Genomic DNA, 22,609 nt, shown 5'->3' on the forward strand with positions numbered 1-22,609 from the left:
AAACAAATACATGTATTTTGTTTTTGTATTTTTGAACGCACACGCAACACGCAGTTAATTAGGTAAAAATTTTAAAAACTTTTTAGTTCTGGAACAGAGCTACTGTAAGTATTGTGAGGAATGTCAGAAAATGTTATATTTTGTTAGAAAAAAGTTACGTTTATTTTTAAAGGAAAACTGTCGTCCCTTCTATTGCATTTGGTATGGTCAAAAAAGAGGAACATGGAGAAAAACTCGATACATCAGTAGTGCCCTGATGGGAGCATTCTGCGCTTATTTGTTATGCCAGTTAATATTCAAATCCTTTATCTTTCCTAAGAAGTATGAGAAGTTGCTGTTGACTCTAATGATTCTGTTTGTGAGTAAGTCCCGCAGATATATATCCAGTATCCAGAAATATTGTCTAAAAAATTCTATTTTATGACCTTCTCCAAGGAAGGGGTATTGAATGAGAGATGACATGGTGACAAATCTAATGTGGGTCTAACGTCTCTCTTCCGACACCCACAGTCCTTCGAGCAGTTGAAAGTGAATGTGTTACGCATGGCCAAATGCCAGGTCAAAGAAGCAACTTATTGCGGAAGGCTGTTGAGCATTGATTGGAAATAACGTTTTATAATTTTAATTTTAGGTTGCGGGTTTGTCTTTACCGACTCGGTTAAATGCGTCGTATATTTAATATTCATCGCATTGATGGGCAAATCTGGAAGAGGTTACTTAAGGGCATTGTGTTTTGCATTCGTCATTGCAGGTTGGTATGTGAATCAACGATATTAAAGGAAAGTTTTCGGCTTTAGTCTGAAATTATAAGCAAATCACTTGCAGGTCCCATTGAAAATCTCTCAACAAATGCCGGGGAAATAGTACGGGTCTATGGCTGTTCAAAAATCTTGGCACTAAACCTCACAAGAACACGTTTTGATTTGATGACAAAACCATTTCAAAATACTTTGGTCCACATGAAGGATGATATTCGTGAGGTGCAAAAGACTTTTTCGGAATTTCAAAATGTCACAAAGGCGATACACCAAGAAGTCCTGGAAGATGATCCTCCGCCAGAAGAGTTGGAATTTAATTCTACAATCTCTAAAAGAAACACAAACACCACCACAGATAACCTCTCCCCGGAATATATTGAAGAAAAATATAAAAATAAATTTCGCAAACGTTGTGAATTGCAATTGGAGAGCGGAAAGGCACGTTGCCGTAAGGCCTTCGCCAACTCTTTGGAAAAATGTCGCGAGAAAATGCCAATTATTTTAAGAACTCTCATTTGTTGGCCATTTAAAGTTGATTTTATTTGCCGTATTAATATTTTGGGTAATCCGGAGAAGATATGTGATCCTTCCCCGGCTATAGCCGATGATTTTGGCCAGTCTTATGTTAAGTTGCTAAACAATGAACGGCAGCTTTATAAAGATAATTCGGAGGTTAAGGTCCACTATGCTATATCAAGTCCAGAGTCAATGCCGGAGTTTCAGTAAGTGGAGAAGGAGGGAGAGACTATTGCGAGGGAATATTTTAATCATATCCCACTTCTTTTTTATATTTTAAATAGGTCTGCCAAAGAAACCGCCAAATCAGTAGCCAAGGAATTTAATATGCGCAAACAAGTTTTCGATTCAATATTGAAAATGTTGGAACAAGTTTTGGCCTTTATGCTTTTTCGAATTTTATTGGGTAAGATTGGAATTTGATTTTTGAGTAGAATTCTTGTAAAACCGATATGCATTTATCTCACACAGCAGAAGATTATTTCAACTATCTGAAAGTAAACATATAAGTAGACCCTAGGGTTATGACTTTTTGACCCTTTTTCTAAAAAATGAATGAACTTTTGCCTATCAACGACTAAAATAAATTTTATTCTATTTAAGTATTAAACAAGTAAGAAAAGCGTTAAGTTCGGTCGGGCCGAACTTTTTATACCCTCCACCACAAATTTCAGCCATTTCGGTGGATTAATGTGGCCACAACCTTCAAAATACCGAAATTCGGAAGGTACCGTTCTATGGGGGCTATATGATGGCGTGGACCTATACCTACAAATTTCTGGGGGAAAGTTTTATACGCCTAAAGAAGACTAAATACCAAATTTCAGCCATCTCGGTGTGATAATGAGGCTAAAACGTTCAAAATATCGAAAATCGGGAGATATTGTATTATGGGGGCTATATCAACACGTGGACCTATATAAACATTTTAATGTAGAAATGTTTCTTAGCCTCTGGAAACACAAAATACAAAGTTACAACCGAGTCTTTGGTCAAATGGGTCTAATACATTCAAAATATATTAAAATGACGCGTACTTTATAAGGGGCCTTATATGGAGGCTATACCAAAACGTGGACCTATATAACCCAACTTTGGTAGGAATGTTTTCTGGCCTCTGCAGACACAAAGTACCGAATTACAACCAATTCGGTGGTAAAATGGGCCAAATATCTTAAAAATTCCTTAAAACGACGACGCGTCACGCGTCATTTTGTATGGGGGCTATACAAAAGCGTGGACCTACATAGCCCGCTTTCAATACCAGAAGTCCTACGTAAATATAACATGTTTTCCCAAAATTTCATCAACCTACGTCAATCCGTTCGGACCCTAGAGTGATTTCCACAGACGGACAAACGGACGGACATGGCTATATCGATGTAGAATTGCACGCTGATCAAGAATATATATACTTTGTGGGGTCTACAATGATTATTTCGAGTAGTTACAAACGTAGTGACAAAATTAATATACCCCCATCCTATGGTGGAGGGTATAAAAATGTCACGCACAAACCACTTTCAAACATTTTTTAAATTCTATAAAATGCAAATAGAAAAAATCTCAAAAACTGATTTCCTGTTGCACAAATGAATGATTTTTGTCTATTATTGACTATAATAACGTTTATTCCATTTAAATATTGAAAAAGGTCCCGCACAACCCACTTTTAATTTATATGATATTAGCAGACCCCGGTCCGCGTCGTAATGAGTTTTAATGGACACTTTTTAGGGACTTTATGCTTGACAATTCAAAAATTGGTATTTTCGACCTCACTTCTTCGGTCCACTGTCAAAGTGAGGAGGATTTTAAATTTATCAACATATTTTGTCTCTAACCTTTCTATTCTCATACGGACTGTGTCCAATTTTTTCCCAAAACAGTTGGCCTGCTATGGAATACAATTAAGACAAATTATCATTATGTGCTGGACTCATCCGATGCTCGCATTCCTGTTTATGAATATTTCTTTACAAAACATTTTACCGCTGAAATATTTACCCAACATCCATTGACGCGATTTCGGAAGTTAATGAAACGATACCTTACATACCCAATCTATGAACTAAGTTTCTATTCGCAGACGCCAATGCATGCAGTTTTAAATGGCTTGGTATTTCTAGGTTATTATTGTGGACTTTTGGTCTGCCAAAAATCGTTTAAAAAATCCACGCTTATTGTGGACTTTAAGTCGGCCAAAAATCGTTTAAAAAATCCACGCTTATTGTGGACTTTAAGTCGGCCAAAAATCGTTTAAAAAATCCACGCTTATTGTGGACTTTAGGTCTGGCAAAAATCGTTTAAAAAATCCACGCTTATTGTTGACTTTAGGTGTGGCAAAAATCGTTTAAAAAATCCACGCTTATTGTGGACTTTAGGTGTGGCAAAAATCGTTTAAAAAATTCACGCTTATTGTGGACTTTAGGTGTGGCAAAAATCGTTTAAAAAATCCACGCTTATTGTGGACTTTAGGTGTGGCAAAAATCGTTTAAAAAATCCACGCTTATTGTGGACTTTAGGTGTGGCAAAAATCGTTAAAAAATTCACGCTTATTGTGGACTTTTGGTCTGCCAAAAATCGTTTAAAAAATCCACGCTTATTGTGGACGTTAGGTCTGGCAAAAATCGTTTAAAAAAGCCACGCTTATTGTGGACTTTAGGTCTGGCAAAAATCGTTTAAAAAATCCACGCTTATTGTGGACTTTAGGTCTGGCAAAAATCGTTTAAAAAATCCACGCTTATTGTCGACTTTAGGTCTGGCAAAAATCGTTTAAAAAATCCACGCTTATTGTGGACTTTAGGTCTGGCATAAATCGTTTAAAAAATCCACGCTTATTGTGGACTTTTGGTCTGCCAAAATCATTCAAAAAATCCACTCTTATTGTGGACTTTAGGTCTGCCAAAAATCGTTTAAAAAATCCACGCTTATTGTGGACTTTAGGTCTGGCATAAATCGTTTAAAAAATCCACGCTTATTGTGGACTTTTGGTCTGCCAAAATCATTCAAAAAATCCACTCTTATTGTGGACTTTAGGTCTGCCAAAAATCGTTTAAAAAATCCAGGCTTATTGTGGACTTTAGGTCTGGCAAAAATCTTTTAAAAATCCACGCTTATTGTGGACTTTTGGTCTGGCAAAAATTGTTTAATAAATCCACGCTTATTGTGGACTTTAGGTCTGGCAAAAATCGTTTAAAAAATCCATGCTTATTGTGGTCTTTAGGTCTGGCAAAAATCGTTTAAAAAATTTACGCTTATTGTGGACTTTAGGTCTGGCAAAAATCGCTTATTTTGGACGTTAGGTCTGGCAAAAATCGTTTAAAAAATCCACGCTTATTGTAGACTTTTGGTCTGCCAAAAATCGTTTAAAAAATCCACGCTTATTGTGGTCTGCCAAAAATCGTTTAAAAAAATCCACGCTTATTGTGGTCTGCCAAAAATCGTTTAAAAAAATCCACGCTTATTGTGGTCTGCCAAAAATCGTTTAAAAAATCCACGCTTATTGTGGTCTGCCAAAAATCGTTTAAAAAAATCCACGCTTATTGTGGTCTGCCAAAAATCGTTTAAAAAATCCACGCTTATTGTGGTCTGCCAAAAATCGTTTAAAAAATCCACGCTTATTGTGGTCTGCCAAAAATCGTTTAAAAAATCCACGCTTATTGTGGTCTGCCAAAAATCGTTTAAAAAATCCACGCTTATTGTGGTCTGCCAAAAATCGTTTAAAAAATCCACGCTTATTGTGGTCTGCCAAAAATCGTTTAAAAAATCCACACTTATTGTGGTCTGCCAAAAATCGTTTAAAAAATCCACGCTTATTGTGGTCTGCCAAAAATCGTTTAAAAAATCCACGCTTATTGTGGTCTGCCAAAAATCGTTTAAAAAATCCACGCTTATTGTGGACTTTTGGTTTGCCAAAAATCGTTTAAAAAATCCACGCTTATTGTGGACTTTTGGTTTGCCAAAAATCGTTTAAAAAATCCACGCTTATTGTGGACTTTTGGTTTGCCAAAAATCGTTTAAAAAATCCACGCTTATTGTGGACATTAGGTCTGTCTAAAATCGTTTAAAAAATCCACGCTTATTGTGGACTTTAGGTCTGGCAAAAATCGCTTATTTTGGACGTTAGGTCTGGCAAAAATCGTTTAAAAAATCCACGCTTATTGTAGACTTTTGGTCTGCCAAAAATCGTTTAAAAAATCCACGCTTATTGTGGTCTTTAGGTCTGGCAAAAATCGTTTAAAAAATCCATGCTTATTGTGGTCTTTAGGTCTGGCAAAAATCGTTTAAAAAATTTACGCTTATTGTGGACTTTAGGTCTGGCAAAAATCGCTTATTTTGGACGTTAGGTCTGGCAAAAATCGTTTAAAAAATCCACGCTTATTGTAGACTTTTGGTCTGCCAAAAATCGTTTAAAAAATCCACGCTTATTGTGGTCTGCCAAAAATCGTTTAAAAAATCCACGCTTATTGTGGTCTGCCAAAAATCGTTTAAAAAAATCCACGCTTATTGTGGTCTGCCAAAAATCGTTTAAAAAATCCACGCTTATTGTGGTCTGCCAAAAATCGTTTAAAAAAATCCACGCTTATTGTGGTCTGCCAAAAATCGTTTAAAAAATCCACGCTTATTGTGGTCTGCCAAAAATCGTTTAAAAAATCCACGCTTATTGTGGTCTGCCAAAAATCGTTTAAAAAATCCACGCTTATTGTGGTCTGCCAAAAATCGTTTAAAAAATCCACGCTTATTGTGGTCTGCCAAAAATCGTTTAAAAAATCCACGCTTATTGTGGTCTGCCAAAAATCGTTTAAAAAATCCACACTTATTGTGGTCTGCCAAAAATCGTTTAAAAAATCCACGCTTATTGTGGTCTGCCAAAAATCGTTTAAAAAATCCACGCTTATTGTGGTCTGCCAAAAATCGTTTAAAAAATCCACGCTTATTGTGGTCTGCCAAAAATCGTTTAAAAAATCCACGCTTATTGTGGTCTGCCAAAAATCGTTTAAAAAATCCACGCTTATTGTGGACTTTTGGTTTGCCAAAAATCGTTTAAAAAATCCACGCTTATTGTGGACTTTTGGTTTGCCAAAAATCGTTTAAAAAATCCACGCTTATTGTGGACTTTTGGTTTGCCAAAAATCGTTTAAAAAATCCACGCTTATTGTGGACTTTTGGTTTGCCAAAAATCGTTTAAAAAATCCACGCTTATTGTGGACTTTTGGTTTGCCAAAAATCGTTTAAAAAATCCACGCTTATTGTGGACTTTTGGTTTGCCAAAAATCGTTTAAAAAATCCACGCTTATTGTGGACTTTTGGTTTGCCAAAAATCGTTTAAAAAATCCACGCTTATTGTGGACATTAGGTCTGTCTAAAATCGTTTAAAAAATCCACGCTTATTGTGGACTTTAGGTCTGGCAAAAATCGCTTATTTTGGACGTTAGGTCTGGCAAAAATCGTTTAAAAAATCCACGCTTATTGTAGACTTTTGGTCTGCCAAAAATCGTTTAAAAAATCCACGCTTATTGTAGACTTTTGGTCTGCCAAAAATCGTTTAAAAAATCCACGCTTATTGTGGTCTTTAGGTCTGGCAAAAATCGTTTAAAAAATCCATGCTTATTGTGGTCTTTAGGTCTGGCAAAAATCGTTTAAAAAATTTACGCTTATTGTGGACTTTAGGTCTGGCAAAAATCGCTTATTTTGGACGTTAGGTCTGGCAAAAATCGTTTAAAAAATCCACGCTTATTGTAGACTTTTGGTCTGCCAAAAATCGTTTAAAAAATCCACGCTTATTGTGGTCTGCCAAAAATCGTTTAAAAAATCCACGCTTATTGTGGTCTGCCAAAAATCGTTTAAAAAAATCCACGCTTATTGTGGTCTGCCAAAAATCGTTTAAAAAATCCACGCTTATTGTGGTCTGCCAAAAATCGTTTAAAAAAATCCACGCTTATTGTGGTCTGCCAAAAATCGTTTAAAAAATCCACGCTTATTGTGGTCTGCCAAAAATCGTTTAAAAAATCCACGCTTATTGTGGTCTGCCAAAAATCGTTTAAAAAATCCACGCTTATTGTGGTCTGCCAAAAATCGTTTAAAAAATCCACGCTTATTGTGGTCTGCCAAAAATCGTTTAAAAAATCCACGCTTATTGTGGTCTGCCAAAAATCGTTTAAAAAATCCACACCTATTGTGGTCTGCCAAAAATCGTTTAAAAAATCCACGCTTATTGTGGTCTGCCAAAAATCGTTTAAAAAATCCACGCTTATTGTGGTCTGCCAAAAATCGTTTAAAAAATCCACGCTTATTGTGGTCTGCCAAAAATCGTTTAAAAAATCCACGCTTATTGTGGTCTGCCAAAAATCGTTTAAAAAATCCACGCTTATTGTGGTCTGCCAAAAATCGTTTAAAAAATCCACGCTTATTGTGGACTTTTGGTTTGCCAAAAATCGTTTAAAAAATCCACGCTTATTGTGGTCTGCCAAAAATCGTTTAAAAAATCCACGCTTATTGTGGTCTGCCAAAAATCGTTTAAAAAATCCACACCTATTGTGGTCTGCCAAAAATCGTTTAAAAAATCCACGCTTATTGTGGTCTGCCAAAAATCGTTTAAAAAATCCACGCTTATTGTGGACTTTTGGTTTGCCAAAAATCGTTTAAAAAATCCACGCTTATTGTGGTCTGCCAAAAATCGTTTAAAAAATCCACGCTTATTGTGGTCTGCCAAAAATCGTTTAAAAAATCCACACCTATTGTGGTCTGCCAAAAATCGTTTAAAAAATCCACGCTTATTGTGGTCTGCCAAAAATCGTTTAAAAAATCCACGCTTATTGTGGTCTGCCAAAAATCGTTTAAAAAATCCACGCTTATTGTGGTCTGCCAAAAATCGTTTAAAAAATCCACGCTTATTGTGGTCTGCCAAAAATCGTTTAAAAAATCCACGCTTATTGTGGTCTGCCAAAAATCGTTTAAAAAATCCACGCTTATTGTGGACTTTTGGTTTGCCAAAAATCGTTTAAAAAATCCACGCTTATTGTGGACTTTTGGTTTGCCAAAAATCGTTTAAAAAATCCACGCTTATTGTGGACTTTTGGTTTGCCAAAAATCGTTTAAAAAATCCACGCTTATTGTGGACTTTTGGTTTGCCAAAAATCGTTTAAAAAATCCACGCTTATTGTGGACTTTTGGTTTGCCAAAAATCGTTTAAAAAATCCACGCTTATTGTGGACTTTTGGTTTGCCAAAAATCGTTTAAAAAATCCACGCTTATTGTGGACTTTTGGTTTGCCAAAAATCGTTTAAAAAATCCACGCTTATTGTGGACATTAGGTCTGTCTAAAATCGTTTTAAAAATCCACTCTTATTATGGATTCTTGGTATGCCAAAAATCGTTTAAACAATCCACGCTTATTGTGGACTTTTGGTTTGCCAAAAATCGTTTAAAAAATCCACGCTTATTGTGGACTTTTGGTCTGCCAAAAATCGTTTAAAAAATCCACGCTTATTGTGGACTTTTGGTCTGCCAAAAACCGTTTAAAAAATCCACGCTTATTGTGGACTTTAGGTCTGGCAAAAATCGTTTAAAAAATCCACGCTTATTGTAGATATGAGGTCTGGCAAAAATCGTTTTAAAAATCCATTCTTATTATGGATTCTTGGTCTGCCAAAAATCGATTAAACAATCCACGCTTATTGTGGACTTTTGGTCTGCAAAAAATCGTTTGAACAACCCACGCTTATTGTGGGATATTGGTTCGGCAAAATTCGTTTAAAAAAAACGCTTATTGTGGACTTTAGGACTGGCAAAAATCGTTTAAAAAATCCACGCTTATTGTGGACTTTAGGTCTGGCAAAAATCGTTTAAAAAATCCACGCTTGCTGTCGAATTTAGGTCTGACAAAAATCGTTAAAAAATCCACGCAGATTGTTGTGGGTAACCACAAAATGCCCTAGAGAATCCCACTACAGGTCCTAAACTGCACTATTCTGAAAATTTTGGAAATTTTCTGTGGAAGGTTTTCAAGGTAGTGGGCCAATATAGTCCATCTTCGATTTTAGTTGGGACAAAATATTACGAGGGTCGAATTTTGGATAGAATGGGTTGATCCTTTCCAGAGTTATCGGGCGTTTCAGCCAACCAGACTGATGGACGGACATCGCTAACTTGACTCAAAATTGTCTGATACGTGTTTCGTCCAAATATATTTGAGGCCTAAAACCTTTATTTCGATGAGCCACGTTAGCCTAAAGGCTGAGGGTATAACAAATGTAGATTGGTCAAAATTGTGTTCATGGATTTTTGCTAAATGAAGAATTCTTTACACAACCTAAGAGTATTTGTATACATGTTTAGACCTTGGATTGGGCGCCAGAATTTTAAATTTAATTAATTTTAAAAGATTTTTAATTTTAAAAGAATTCAAGACTGGTTGCCAGAGTTTTTCTTGCTCCTGAACAATTTAAAGGATCCACGAGGATAAACCAGAATTTCTCTAATAGAAGACCAACGATTAATTGCCACAATAAGTGTATCGCCAGACGCACGATTGAACGACAGAACTTAGCATTAAGAAACCCACGATTGAGCGCCAGAATTTCATGATGATAGACTCACTATTGCTCAGCATTAGTTCTCTATCAACACAACCTCTATTGGATTTCAGACATTCTTTATGATACGATTTACGATTAGGAACTAAAATTTCTTTTTTCAAGGTTTGGGCTCCACCATATCTGTGAGGTAATAACTACAATTGGTTTCTTTATGAAAATAAAAAATGATTGGACGCCCGAATTTTTGCATGAAATTCCAATCTTTGGTCGTCAGCATTTGTCATTGAAAATATCCATGATGTTTCTCTATGAAAACAACACATTTGCGCGCCAGAGTTTCTCTGTTGAAATAAACACGATTGGATGCCATAACTTTTCTATGTCTGGTCACCAGAATATGTATATTTAAAAGAAACAGTTTGGAATCCAGAATATTAATATAAACAGGACCGTGATTGGAAGTCAGAAGTTGCCCATTAACACAAGCACGATTGGGCTCTAGATTTGGTATATTAACAAATCCACGATTCGTCGCTAGAATTTTTATTTTAACAGGATATCGTGAAAACCATACTAACACAGCCACCGCAGCGTGATAGAGGGCCAAAAAAGAAGATACGTGTCTCGGCGTTTTTTTCCATCACTTTTTTAACTGAAATCTACCTTCAATACAAAAAACCAAAAAAAAAAAAACATGTGGATGACGCCACGATGTCCTCAAATTCCCAATGCATTGTTCAATTCTCAACTAATCCCATCTTCTTTTCATAAAGTACTCACAAAAATTAAATTAAAAAATTAGAGTGCGAAATTGAAGCCATATTTTTTATATCCTACACCACTATGTGGGGAGGGTATTATAAGTTGGTTTTGGCCAAAAAGTTTGTAACGCATCGAAATAATGGTCGTAGACCCATACTTATATATACCAAAATGAATGTCTCGACGAGCTGAGTCAATCTCCGTCTGTCCATTTAAACCTTGTAATCACGCTACAGTTTGCAATTTTAATCCGATCGTCACCAATGGGTGTTGATGAAGGTCCCGAAGGGGAAGAAGTCTATTGATTTTGGTGATTGTCGGATAATATTCAGGGGCAAATAATATTTGGGGAAAAATTCAAAATTTTATTTCAAACCTAATATCTCAGCTTCTATATGGGGTATATCAAAAACAAAACCTGCTAATGAAAGTAGAAAATATCACCTTTGCAACGATGAAACGTAAGTTGTCGTAGGTGGTCAAACAACGCAGATATCGCAATAGCCGCTAATAGAATCCAACTTTTCATTTTTGCGATTTTAATAATAATGACGAATATCACAGGTACAGCTTTGGTTGGGGACCTTCCAAAAACAAAGTCTGACTATGAAAGTGGAAAATCCCTTCTTTATAATGATGCAAAGTATGTTGGCGTAGGTGGCCAAATAAAGGAGATATCGCAATAGTCGGTAACACATCCCATTTTTCCATTTTTTTGTAATCACCCTACAGGTCGCAATTTTGATCGGAACGTCACGAAATTTTGGGGGTTAATGGGGATCCCACAGAGGAAAAAACCTATTGATTTTGGGAATGGTCGGATAATAATCAGGGGTCGGAATGTGAAAAAAAACTTATTTGGAGAAAAGGCCAACATTTTATTTTAAAGCGAATATCTCTCTCCTGTGAGAGGTATATCGAAAGCAAAACCTGGCAAGGAAAGTGGAAAATATCACCTTTACAACGATGTGAAGTAGGTTGTCATAGGTGGTCAAACAATAGAGATATCGCAACAGTCGGTAATGCATCCCATTGTGCAATCACACTACCGGTCGGAATTTTGATCGGATCCTCACCAAATTTTGGGGGTTGATGGGGGTCTCACAGAGGAAGAAGCCTATTGATGGTTGGCGTACATTCCACTTTTCCATTTTTTATTTGAGTTGTACTGACGATGCACTTACATGCGTTTCAATAAAATTGGCCTTTATTAAGGAAGACATTCAGTGCAAAGGCGGTAAGCTATCCCAATTTTAATATTTTAAATTTTACCAGTCAAAAGCTAATGCACAGGGGTAGTGGTGTAGGGTATCACATAGTCGGCCCCGACCCGACTATAGCCTTGGCTCACTTACTTTTTACTTTTTTGATGTACGTAACGAAGGAAAGGACCTGACCATTCCATAGACATAAAGTCTGTCGCAAAATAGTTATAATATCCAATCGTATAGTTATAATATCCAATGCTGAAATAAATAAAGGTAAACAAAAAACATTATTTTTTAAAATCTTTATATATAAAACTCAATTGTCGTTTGTTGGTAATTGAATCAGTTGAAAACGGCTAGAGCGATTTGGTTAATTTTTTGTGGAAATGTTAGTCGTAGCCCAGTTTAGGTTTTTATGCAAAGAAAAATTGGCCACGCCCACTTTTCCGCCCACTTTTATAAATATGTTATATCTACGGAACTACTCAATAGATTTTCCTGAAATTTGCAGGGAACGTAGAGTGATGGCCCCCGGTTGAAAGGCTACATATTTTGTTGAATTTCGGATCGGGCGGGGTACCTCCCCTATGCCCTATTTTTGTAAAAATACAATATTTGCAATAATTACAAATGTATCGCCTTGAAAATTAATTTACGAGTCAATGGCGATTGTGTCTCCGACCTTACGTGCTTATTTGGGGCATTAAGACTGGACAACGCCCACTTTTTTAAATATGTTATATCTACGAAACTACTAAATCGATTTTCCTGAAACTTTCAGCGAATGTACAGGGTTGGTCTCCGATAAAAATAGGCTATATATTTTTTGACTTTCGGATCGGGCGGGTACCTCCCCTGTGCCCTATTTTTGTAAAAATGCAATATTGCAATATTGCAACAAATACGATTGTATCGGTTTGGGAATTTATTTGTGAGTCAATGGCGATTGTGTCTCCAACCTTACGTACTTATTTTGTGACCACGCTCACTTTCTAATTAGGTTATATCTATAGGGGATTTTCAAGAAAATCGCGATTTGTCTAAACTTTTAAATCTTTATAAATAAAAATCAAATATCGTTCGTTGGTAATGGCATCAGTTGAGAACGGCTGGACCGATTTTCGACTTGGGTTTTTATGCAAAGAAAATTTGACCATGCCCACTTTTACGCCCACTTTTTTCAATTTTCTATTTTTATCATTTCTACAAAAACTACTGAACCGATTTTCCTGAAATTGCCAGGGAATGTACAGAGATGGTCCCCGCTTAAAATAGGCTACAAATTCAGTTGAATTTCGGAAAGGGCGGGGCACTTCCCCTATACCCTACTTTTTTCAAAATGTTATATTAACAATAATTACGGATGTATCTATTTGGAAGTTAATTTGCGAGACAATTGTGGTTGTGTCTCCGACCTTACCTACTTTTTTAGGAATCACACACTTGACCATACCCACTTTTTAAAATATGTTACATCTACAAAACTACTGAACCGATATTCTTGAAAATATCAGGGAATGTACAGGCATATTTTCTTGATTTTTGAAGAGGGCATATTTAAAAAAACGCCTTACCTTTATAAATAAAAATCAAATGCTGTCATAACCCAACTTAGGATTTTTGGAAAGAAAACTTTACCACACCCCCGAAAACAGGTTACATATTTTATTGAATTCCACAGGGGGTGGGGTACCTCCCCTATGCGATATTTTTAAGAAAAAAAATTTATATTTGCAAAAATTATGTATGTATCGGAATAAAAATTTACGGATTAATCTACAATCTAGGTACTTCTTTGGGGCCTATAGGCCCGACCAAGCCTGCTTTTTTTTAGTATGTCATAACTCCAATACTACTGAAGGGATTTCCATAAAATTTGCAGCAAAAGTTCTATGTTTGCCGTTGTTATGTGGGGTACCTTCCCCATGCCTTTCTGTTAAACGCTATATGTATAAGCCAAACTTATGATTATAACGGATTCAGCTTACATTTAGGTAGGCAATGAAGTTGTGTGCACCCTAGGACCGGACCAGGCCCACTTTTTTTAATATGTTATATCTTGAAAACTGATGACCCGCCCACTCTTTTCAAAACATTATTTTTCCAAAACGACTGAACCTAATTTTCAGAAAATGTTCGGGAATGTCCCGTGGTCCAAAATGCTATATATTTGTAGACGAATTTCGGGGCCTATTATTTTATAATCGGTGTATTTGTTAAACTTATGAGTGCATCAGGTTGCAAATTTGTTTTCGAGACAACGGTGGTTGTCCCCCGATCAAGAAAAACTATGTATTTACAAATGTACTTAAATGGTGAGGTTCAACGGTCCATCAGCCATGAGAAGCTAAAACATATAGGTCTAAATAAGCGGGAGAATTCGATTTAATCATTAGATCGCTTTAGGATAAAGACAGTGACATGGACGATAATAAATCCTAAAAGGCACAAATTGGCGAAAAATTCGACAAAGTCCGTAAGAGAAAAGAAAGGTTACAGACAAAATCTGTTGATAAATTTAAAATCCTTCTCGGTTTGACAATGGACCTAAGAAGTGTGGTAGAAAATACCTATTTTGGATTAAAACTCATTACGACGGGCCAGCGACGCGGACCGGGGTCTCTAGTTTTAAGATATTTCTAAGGTTTTCCGACTGTATTCCCTTTCTTTTGGTCATTTAACTACGTTGGTCTTACCGAGTGATATCACTGAGTTCAATGATACTTATATACTGTAGTTGGAGTTATAGCCTACTTCTGAAGTATTTTGACAGGGGGTCTCCGAGTTATTGTGCAAAGTGCTCAAAAAAAGCTCAAATTGGTCAAAAAGTCTTACGCCATTTCAATAAAAAATAAAAACAGGAATAATAGTACTAGTAATAGTTATGCCACGGGTGCCACCGTGGTGCAATGGTATGCACACCCGCCTTGCACACATAAGGTAGTGGGTTCGATTCCCTGGCCAGGCAACATCAAAACACTTTTCAACGGTGGCAAAATACCCCTCAGTAATGTTGGCGACATTTCCTGAGTATTTCAGCCATGTAAAACTTCTCTACAAAAGTGGTGTCTTAGACACGCCGTTCGGACTCGGCGATAAACTGTAGGTCCCATATCATTGAACTAATATGAATCGGGGTGCACTCATTGATATGAGAGAAGTCTCCCTTGTCCCTATGGGATGTTGTGGAACAATTATATATATATAATAGTTATATAAGTCTACAACAAGGTTTACATCATTGTTAAATAACAATTTTTCGCTAACATAAACTTCCAAAATGTTGGTCCGGTTTCACTCTTCGGTAATTCATCACTGCGTATACTTATTAAACCACCCCTATACACAACGTATACGTTCCCAAGGCATGGTCAGCCAAATCAAACACAACGCACACACACACATTCAATTTCGCATCACTCTTACGTTCGTTTCTATATTTTCAGCTTGTATTTCATATCACAACAATTACTACAAACACATCGATCATGATAATATTTATATAACGGAATATTTTAAGCGCATTGATTACGAACGCAAGCAGAAGGGTAAAGTATATTTACTTCCCTTGAAAAAGGTAATGATCACCCAGCTTCCAGCTTTGTCTTAATTCATCAACTACATACGTACATTCCAATTTTTTACTTTTATAGTACGAAAAAACAAAACTGATTGACGTGGACAATGTGTGGCAACGCACTGTGGAAGAATCGCGTGCTGTTGCCTATCATTTAATGCAATTTGCTTTGGAAATTATTGCCGCTTTATTTTTCCTGTTCTTGGATTATGTTATTGTAACGGTTTTATTGGTGATACGGAAAAATTCCCAAATCACATTCGTACAGGAAGGTGAACATTCTATACATTTTGCGGTAAGTTTGGCAAAAATTCTGTTTTTTTGACTAAATTAATTGGTATTGAAATATTTCAAATGAAGATAAAGGGATCAGGATTGATTGCCCGCCTGTTGAGAACCACAATGCGGAATTTCAATATGCATGAACGTGTTTCAACTTTTTTGACCAATGAACCCTGTTTGCCGAAACCAAATGTGTTACCCAGAAGGTAAATGAAATTGTTTTTATTACTTTTTCCCACGACTGTCTGCATCCTTCGTTGTCATTGCAGACCGATCAAGCAATGTCACTTTGAAATGAAATCTGAAATCTTTGAAATGAATTTATATATATGTACATATATGTAAAAGTTCAAATTTTTAGGTTTATTTTAGTTATTTTTCGCGATTTTGCTTGGAAACCGCAAGTCCTATCGACATGGGGCTAAAGAAAATGTTGTAGCTGTGAAAATTCTCTTAAGGATTGACCGCTATGATTTGTTCCCAGGTTTTACAATTCTTGAGATATAGAACTTGTTCAGGTCACATTTTTAGGTTTTTTTGTTAGGTTTTCACGATTTCATTGAAAACGGTAAGTCTTATCGAAATGGGACTAGAGGAAATCATATAGCTGTGAGAATTCTCTACAAAATTGGCTTTCGTAATTTTTTCCTAGGTTGTACCATTTTCGAGATATATAAGTTTAAGTTGGGAAATTGCAGTTATGGCATTGTTTTATAAGGAGACGATACAGTCGGTGAATTGTCCAATTTTGAACTTCTATATCTCAAAAATGGTAACACATACGAAAATATTATAAAGAGCAATCTGGTAGAGAATTTTCACTGCTACAAACATTTTCTCTAATCTCATTTCGATAGAACTTGCGGCTTCCAAGCAAAGTCGTGAAAATCTAAAAAAACCCTTAAGAATGTCAGTTGTCCCAATTTGAACATCTATATCTCAAAAATGGTAACACCTACGAAAAATAATATAAAAATCAATCTGGTAGAGAATTTTCACTGCCACAATATTTTCCCTAATCCCATTTCGATAGGACTTGTGGTTTCCGAGCAAAGTCGTGAAAATTTAAAAAAGCCATAAGACTGTGAATTTTGATTGCGATTTATTTAAAAAGCGGTCCGGCGATTTTTTTGTTTTTTGATTTTTCTCATATAGGAAAATTGTAGTTTCAGAATCTCAAAAAAACGTCCCAGGTGTAAGCTCCTTTCATTTAAAGTTGGTTCAAGAGAACCGTGCAGGTTAGGGTTTAGCTGTTCGATTTGTTGAAAGGATGCGTAGTTGTTGTGATTGACAGCTACTGCACTTGGAGTCCTTATGTCCCATTGTGTTCATGCTATAGAGTGCTAAATATCGTATCGTGGTGCGGTAGTGTTTTCTAGTTGCCCTGAGTTGCTCCTAAAAATCTTTAAAAAATCCACGTTAATGGTGGTCCCAGGTTGCTCCTAAAAAATCTTTAAAAATCCACTTTTATGGTGATCTCATGTTGTTCCTAAAAATTTTTAATAAAATTGGTGAGCTCAGGTTGTTCCTACTTTTTTTAAATCTACTTTTATGATGATCTTTAAAAATCCACGTCTATGCTGGTCTCAGGTTGCCCCTTAAAAATCTTTAAAAACCACATTTATGGTGGCCTCAGGTTGCTCCTTAAAAATATTTAAAAATCCACGTTTATAGTGGTCTCAGGTTATTCCTAATATTTTTTTTAAAAAAAAATCCACGTTTATTGTGGTCTTGTGTTGCACCGGTGAGCTTTTGTATAGGAAAAGTCATCTCCGGTGAACTTTTGTATAGGAAAAGTCATCTCCAGTGAACTTTTGCATAGGAAAAGTCATCTCCGGTGAACTTTTGTATAGAAAAAGTCATCTCCGGTGAACTTTTGTGTAGAAAAGTCATCTCCGGTGAACTTTTGCATAGGAAAAGTCATCTCCGGTGAACTTTGCTATAGGATAGTCATCTCCGGTGAACTTTTGTAAATGAAAAGTCATCTCCGGTGAACTTTTGTACAGAAAAAGTCATCTCCGGTGAACTTTTGTAAAGGAAAAGTCATCTCCGGTGAACATTTGTATAGGAAAAGTCATCTTCAGTGAACTTTTGCATAGGAAAAGTCATCTCCGGTGAACTTTTGTAAAGGAAAAGTCATCTCCGGTGAACTTTTGTATAGAAAAAGTCATTGTGTAGGAAAAGTCATCTCCGGTTAACTTTTGCATAGGAAAAGTCATCTCCGGTGAACTTTTGTGTAGGAAAAGTCATCTCCGGTGAACTTTTGTGTAGGAAAAGTCATCTACGTTTATTGTCTCTAAAAGTCCAAGTGTATGGTGACCATTTTGTTAGTAAAAATCTTTAAAAAACAACGTTTATGGTGGTCTCAGGTTGTTCCTAAAAATCTTAAAAAATCTACTTTCAAGATGGTCTCAGGCTGCTTCTACAAAATCTATAAAAAAACCGCGCTTGTTCCTAAAAATCTTAAAAAAGTCCAAGTTTATGGTGGTCTCAGGTTGTTCCTAAAAAATCGTTAAAAAAGTCCAAGTTGATGGTGGTCTCAGGTTGCCCCTAATAAATATTAAAAAAAAAACAAGTTTATAGTGGTCGCCGGTTGCTCCTAAAAATCTTAAAAAAATCCACGTTTATAGCGGACTCAGGTTGCTCCTAAAAATCTTTAAAAAATTTACGTTTATGGTAGTCTCAGGTTGCTCTTAAAAATCTTAAAAAGTCCAAGTTTATGGTGGTCTCAAGTTGCCCCTAAAAAAACTTTAAAAAATTCACTTTATCTTTAAAAAATCCACGTTTATAGTGGTCACAGGTTGCTCCTAAAAATCCTTAAAAACCAACGTTTATGGTGGACTCAGGTTGCTCCTAAAAATCTTTAAAAAATCCACGTTTATGGTTGTCTCAGGTTGCTACTAAAAAATCTTTAGAAAATCCTTCGTTGCACCTAAAAATCGTTAAAAAGTCCACGTTTATGGTGGTCTCAGGTTGTTCCTAAAAATCTTAAAAAGTCCAAGTTTATGGTGGTCTCAGGTTATTCCTAAAAATCTTTAAAAAATCCACGTTTTAGTTGTTTCAGGTTGCTCCTAAAAATCTTTAAAAAATCCACGTTTATGGTGGACTCAGTTTGCTCCTAAAAATCTTAAAAATTCCAAGTTTATGGTAGTCTCAGGTTGTTCCTAAAATTTTAAAAAGTCCACAATTATGGTGGTCTCTGGTTGCTCCTAAAAATCTTTAAAAAATCTACTTTATCTTTAGAAAATCCACGTCTATAGTGGTCTCAGGTTGCTCCTAAATATCTTTAAAAAAATCCACGTTTATAGCGGACTCAGGTTGCTCCTGAAAATCTTTAAAAAATCCACGTTTATGGCGGTCTCAGGTTGGTCCAAGTTTATGGTGGTCTCAGGTTGTTCTTAAAAATCTAAAAAAGGCCAGATTTATGGTGGTCTTTGGTTGCTCCTAAAAATCTTTAAAAAATCCACGTTTATAGTGGTCTCAGGTTGCTCCGAAAAATCTTTAAAAAATCTACGTTTATTTAATTAATTCTCTTTCTACGTTTATGTTGGACTCAGGTTGCTCCTAAAAATCTTTAAAAAATCCACGTTTATGGTGGACTCAGGTTGCTCCTAAAAATCTTAAAAATTCCAAGTTTATGGTAGTCTCAGGTTGTTCCTAAAATTTTAAGAAGTCCACATTTATGGTGGTCTTTGGTTGCTCCTAAAAATCTTTAAAAAATCTACTTTATCTTTAGAAAATCCACGTCTATAGTGGTCTCAGGTTGCTCCTAAATATCTTTAAAAAATCCACGTTTATAGCGGACTCAGGTTGCTCCTAAAAATCTTTAAAAAATCCACGTTTATGGCGGTCTCAGGTTGTTCCTAAAAAACTTAAAAAAGTCCAAGTTTATGGTGGTCTCTGGTTGTTTTTAAAAATCTAAAAAAAACCAGATTTATGGTGGTCTTTGGTTGCTCCTAAAAATCTTTAAAAAATCCATGTTTATGGTGGTCTCAGCTTGTTACTTAAAATCTTAAAAACCACGTTTATGGTGCGTTTTCTACCTGTTTCTGTTCAAAATATTTTTTTGTCTTTCTAGTTTTTATTTGAAACTTCTGGGGCTCTATATTTTGGTCATCTTGCTGATATATCAAAGTGCAACATTTTTGCGCATGCGTCGCCTGATCTGTGGCTATTTCTATCGAAAGCAAGAAAAGCGGCGTATTCTTTATTTATACAATTGCCTGTTAAGGCAACGACGTTCTGCCAAGGAAACGATGGTGAAGCAGGCCAAATTGAATTTTGCCAATAGGAAAATACGCTTAAAAGCAAATATTTTATTGGTAAGAAATTTGAAAATCTTTTTCACAATATTTTCAGGGAAGGTAAACAATTTTTTTTAATGTTTTAGAAATTGCGTTTGCGCTGGCCAGACTATTTTCATTGGTTGCAACGTTTCAATGCTGGGCGTCGAAAGTGTGTTATATGTGAGGGATTTGAAGGTAAGTGTGAAACAGCCAAGAACTCCGATAAGACGATAGTGGAAAATACAATATTAAGGGCCTTTTGTTGCATTTAAGACAATTTGCAGCCGCTGTCATAGTTGCATTGTCTTACAAGTGTTTTTGGACTGTCTCACTTTCCACTTTGCAAAGAAATGCCCTAATGTAGATATTCTCTATGAAGACAGTCTATCTAGTAGATCCCTCGTATAAAATTTGTACCTAAATTCAAATTCATTTTCAGATAACAATTTTGTCATTTGCAACAATGTGAATTGCGGGGTCTCCTATTGTGATGCATGCTGGCAGGATATGGAAAATGTCTGTTTAGTTTGTTCCGAAATTCTATCGGTCGAAGTCGTATTGAATTTTAGTGATTTTTATGAGGAATTCTCTTTTGTTTAAATAAAATAATTAACTAAAAATATTCATTATAATGGACATTTTTTTGCATGATCTGAATATCCTGTCAGGATGTAATAACTTGAAAATAATTCTGTGGCTCCATTTTATCGCAATTTAATGTCACATTAGCGATGCAAAATACCAAATATGCAACAAAGTTGTGCTTAACCAGTGCGATATACGCATTTCGAGTTTTTGTTTTGCAACCAATCCCCAATATGTTTTTGTTGCCTGACATCCTGGCTACTGATTCCAAATGGCAAATATTTACTCGCACATTTTTAGTTATTGTATTTTTTGTTTGTCTTATGGCAGTAGCTTCATGATGTTTGTTTTTTGATTGGAAGACAAAGAACAAAAGGTTTTTTATTAACAAGCATATCAAAGTGGCACCAAAGCAATAATAAATATGAATATCCTAATAGACTTCTTTTAGAAGACCTAAAAAACCCTCAAAAGAAGACGTTGAATGCATTTACAAGAAGAAAATCGTTTAGGCCTTCTATAAGAAAATCTTTAGGGTCTTCTATAAGAAGAGCTTAAAGACCTTCTATAAGAAGAACTGAAAGGCCTTCTATAAGTAGACTTAGGGCCTGTTTCACTAAGACCAATCAAATACAAATTCGTCCGAACTACTACCAAAATTCAGATTTTTGTAAAATATTTGCTACATTTTTGTTTTCAATTAAACACAAATTGTCTACAACAACAGGAGTTTTGTAGTAATTCGAACGAATTTGAATTCAAATCAATAAGAGAAACAGGCCATTAGACATCTGTTCGTCTATAAATACCCCTACATGTCGTCTATAAACGTAATGTTCTGGTCACCTATAAAGTCTCACTGCCGTTCGTCTATAAAGACTTACTTTCGCTCGTCAATAAAAACTCCCTCTAACACGTGTTTATGGGTGTTATCTCAGTGAGCATCCTTGCCACAATCTAGTGGACGGACTTCCCCCACCCAGGCACGTCAGGAGAGATCTTCATGATCTAGAGAGAGAATCAGGCTTGCGTAGGATTTCCACTGATGCAGTCGAGCAGGCAGTGTGGAGATACAGTTTGAATGTAGTGCTTGTAAAAAAATCCATCGCAGCAGAAGAACGCAAACTGCCAATGTAAGCAGGAGTGGTATAACCCAGTTAATGTCCGAACTATGCAGACGTCTTAATTCATATTGGGCCCGAATTGATACCACGATACCCAACACATGTCCTCCTTGTGGATTAAGCCCACATGACATGCTGCAATTGTTTAGCTGCCAGTGAACCTAACTCACGTGTCTCCTGATTCTTTGTAGATGTAGCCATTCCAAATTGCAGAATTTTTGAGTCTGGATACAGAGAAACCAGAAACAGGTAACTGAAATAATATACGACCGAACATATTTGCCTTGCTGCAATAACAACAAATACGAAGACATCTATAAAACAAGGATCATCCATTAGAACAAATTGAAGACCTTCTATAGAAAGAACTGAAAGAAACCAGATAAGAAACCCTTAAAGACCTTGGAGGCCTTCTACAAAAAGATCTTAAAGGACTTCTATCAGAAGACCTTAAAGGGCTTCTATCATAAGACTATAAAGGGCTTCTATCAGAAGCTCTTAAAAGGCTTCTACCAAAAGCTCTTAAAGGGCTTCTATCAGAAGACGTTAAAGGTCTTCTATCAGAAGACCTTAAAGGGATTCTACCAAAAGCTCTTAAAGGGCTTCTATCAGAAGACTTTAAAGGGCTTCTATCAGAAGACGTTAAAGGGCTTCTATGAGAAGTCCTTAAATGGCTTCTTTTAGAAGACCTTAAAGGGCTTCTATCAGAAGTTCTTAAAAGGATTCTATCAGAAGACTTTAAAGAGCTTCTATCAGAAGACCTTAAATGGCTTCTATCAGAATGTTTTAAAGGGCTTCTATCAGAATGCCGTAAAGAGCTTCTATCAGAAGACCTTAAAGGGCTTCTTTCAGAAGCTCTTAAAGGGCTTCTATCAGAAGCTCTTAAAGCGCTTCTATCAGAAGACTTTAAAGAGCGTCTATCAGAAGACTTTAAAGGGTTTCTATCAGAAGACCTTAAGGGGATTCCATCA

At 36.0% G+C, this 22,609-nt stretch overlaps 1 protein-coding gene across 4 annotated transcripts; it reads left to right on the forward strand.

Moving 5' to 3' along the window:
• The first annotated feature begins 128 nt into the window (after window positions 1-128).
• snky (ubiquitin protein ligase sneaky) lies at window positions 129-20,550 on the forward strand. Of its 4 annotated transcripts, none has more exons than XM_073963984.1 (10): window positions 129-362; window positions 632-755; window positions 812-1,480; window positions 1,559-1,680; window positions 15,231-15,361; window positions 15,438-15,656; window positions 15,722-15,849; window positions 19,722-19,965; window positions 20,034-20,124; window positions 20,369-20,550. In XM_073963984.1, exons 1-10 carry the CDS (start codon window positions 131-133, stop codon window positions 20,527-20,529), a joined length of 2,121 nt encoding a protein of 706 aa, XP_073820085.1. In that variant the 5' UTR covers window positions 129-130; the 3' UTR covers window positions 20,530-20,550. The 4 variants fall into 4 exon arrangements, with proteins under 4 accessions (XP_073820085.1, XP_073820084.1, XP_073820086.1 ...); XM_073963983.1 differs by having other exon boundaries at window positions 132-362; window positions 632-751; window positions 826-1,480; XM_073963985.1 differs by having other exon boundaries at window positions 224-362; window positions 632-751.
• The last annotated feature ends 2,059 nt before the right edge of the window (window positions 20,551-22,609 follow it).

Source organism: Musca autumnalis, unplaced genomic scaffold (genome assembly GCF_047663935.1).
Source record: "Musca autumnalis isolate F117 unplaced genomic scaffold, ASM4766393v1 scaffold_1, whole genome shotgun sequence".
Taxonomy (NCBI): Eukaryota; Metazoa; Arthropoda; class Insecta; order Diptera; family Muscidae; genus Musca; species Musca autumnalis.

Bases quoted from the DNA above. Each gene is read 5' to 3' on its own strand.
- snky (XM_073963984.1), top strand. From the start codon at position 131: ATGTTATATTTTGTTAGAAAAAAGTTACGTTTATTTTTAAAGGAAAAC. The intron at 15,850-19,721 runs GTAAATGAAATT...TTGTCTTTCTAG, and splicing joins CCAAATGTGTTACCCAGAAG to TTTTTATTTGAAACTTCTGG. The intron at 19,966-20,033 runs GTAAGAAATTTG...TTAATGTTTTAG, and splicing joins TAAAAGCAAATATTTTATTG to AAATTGCGTTTGCGCTGGCC.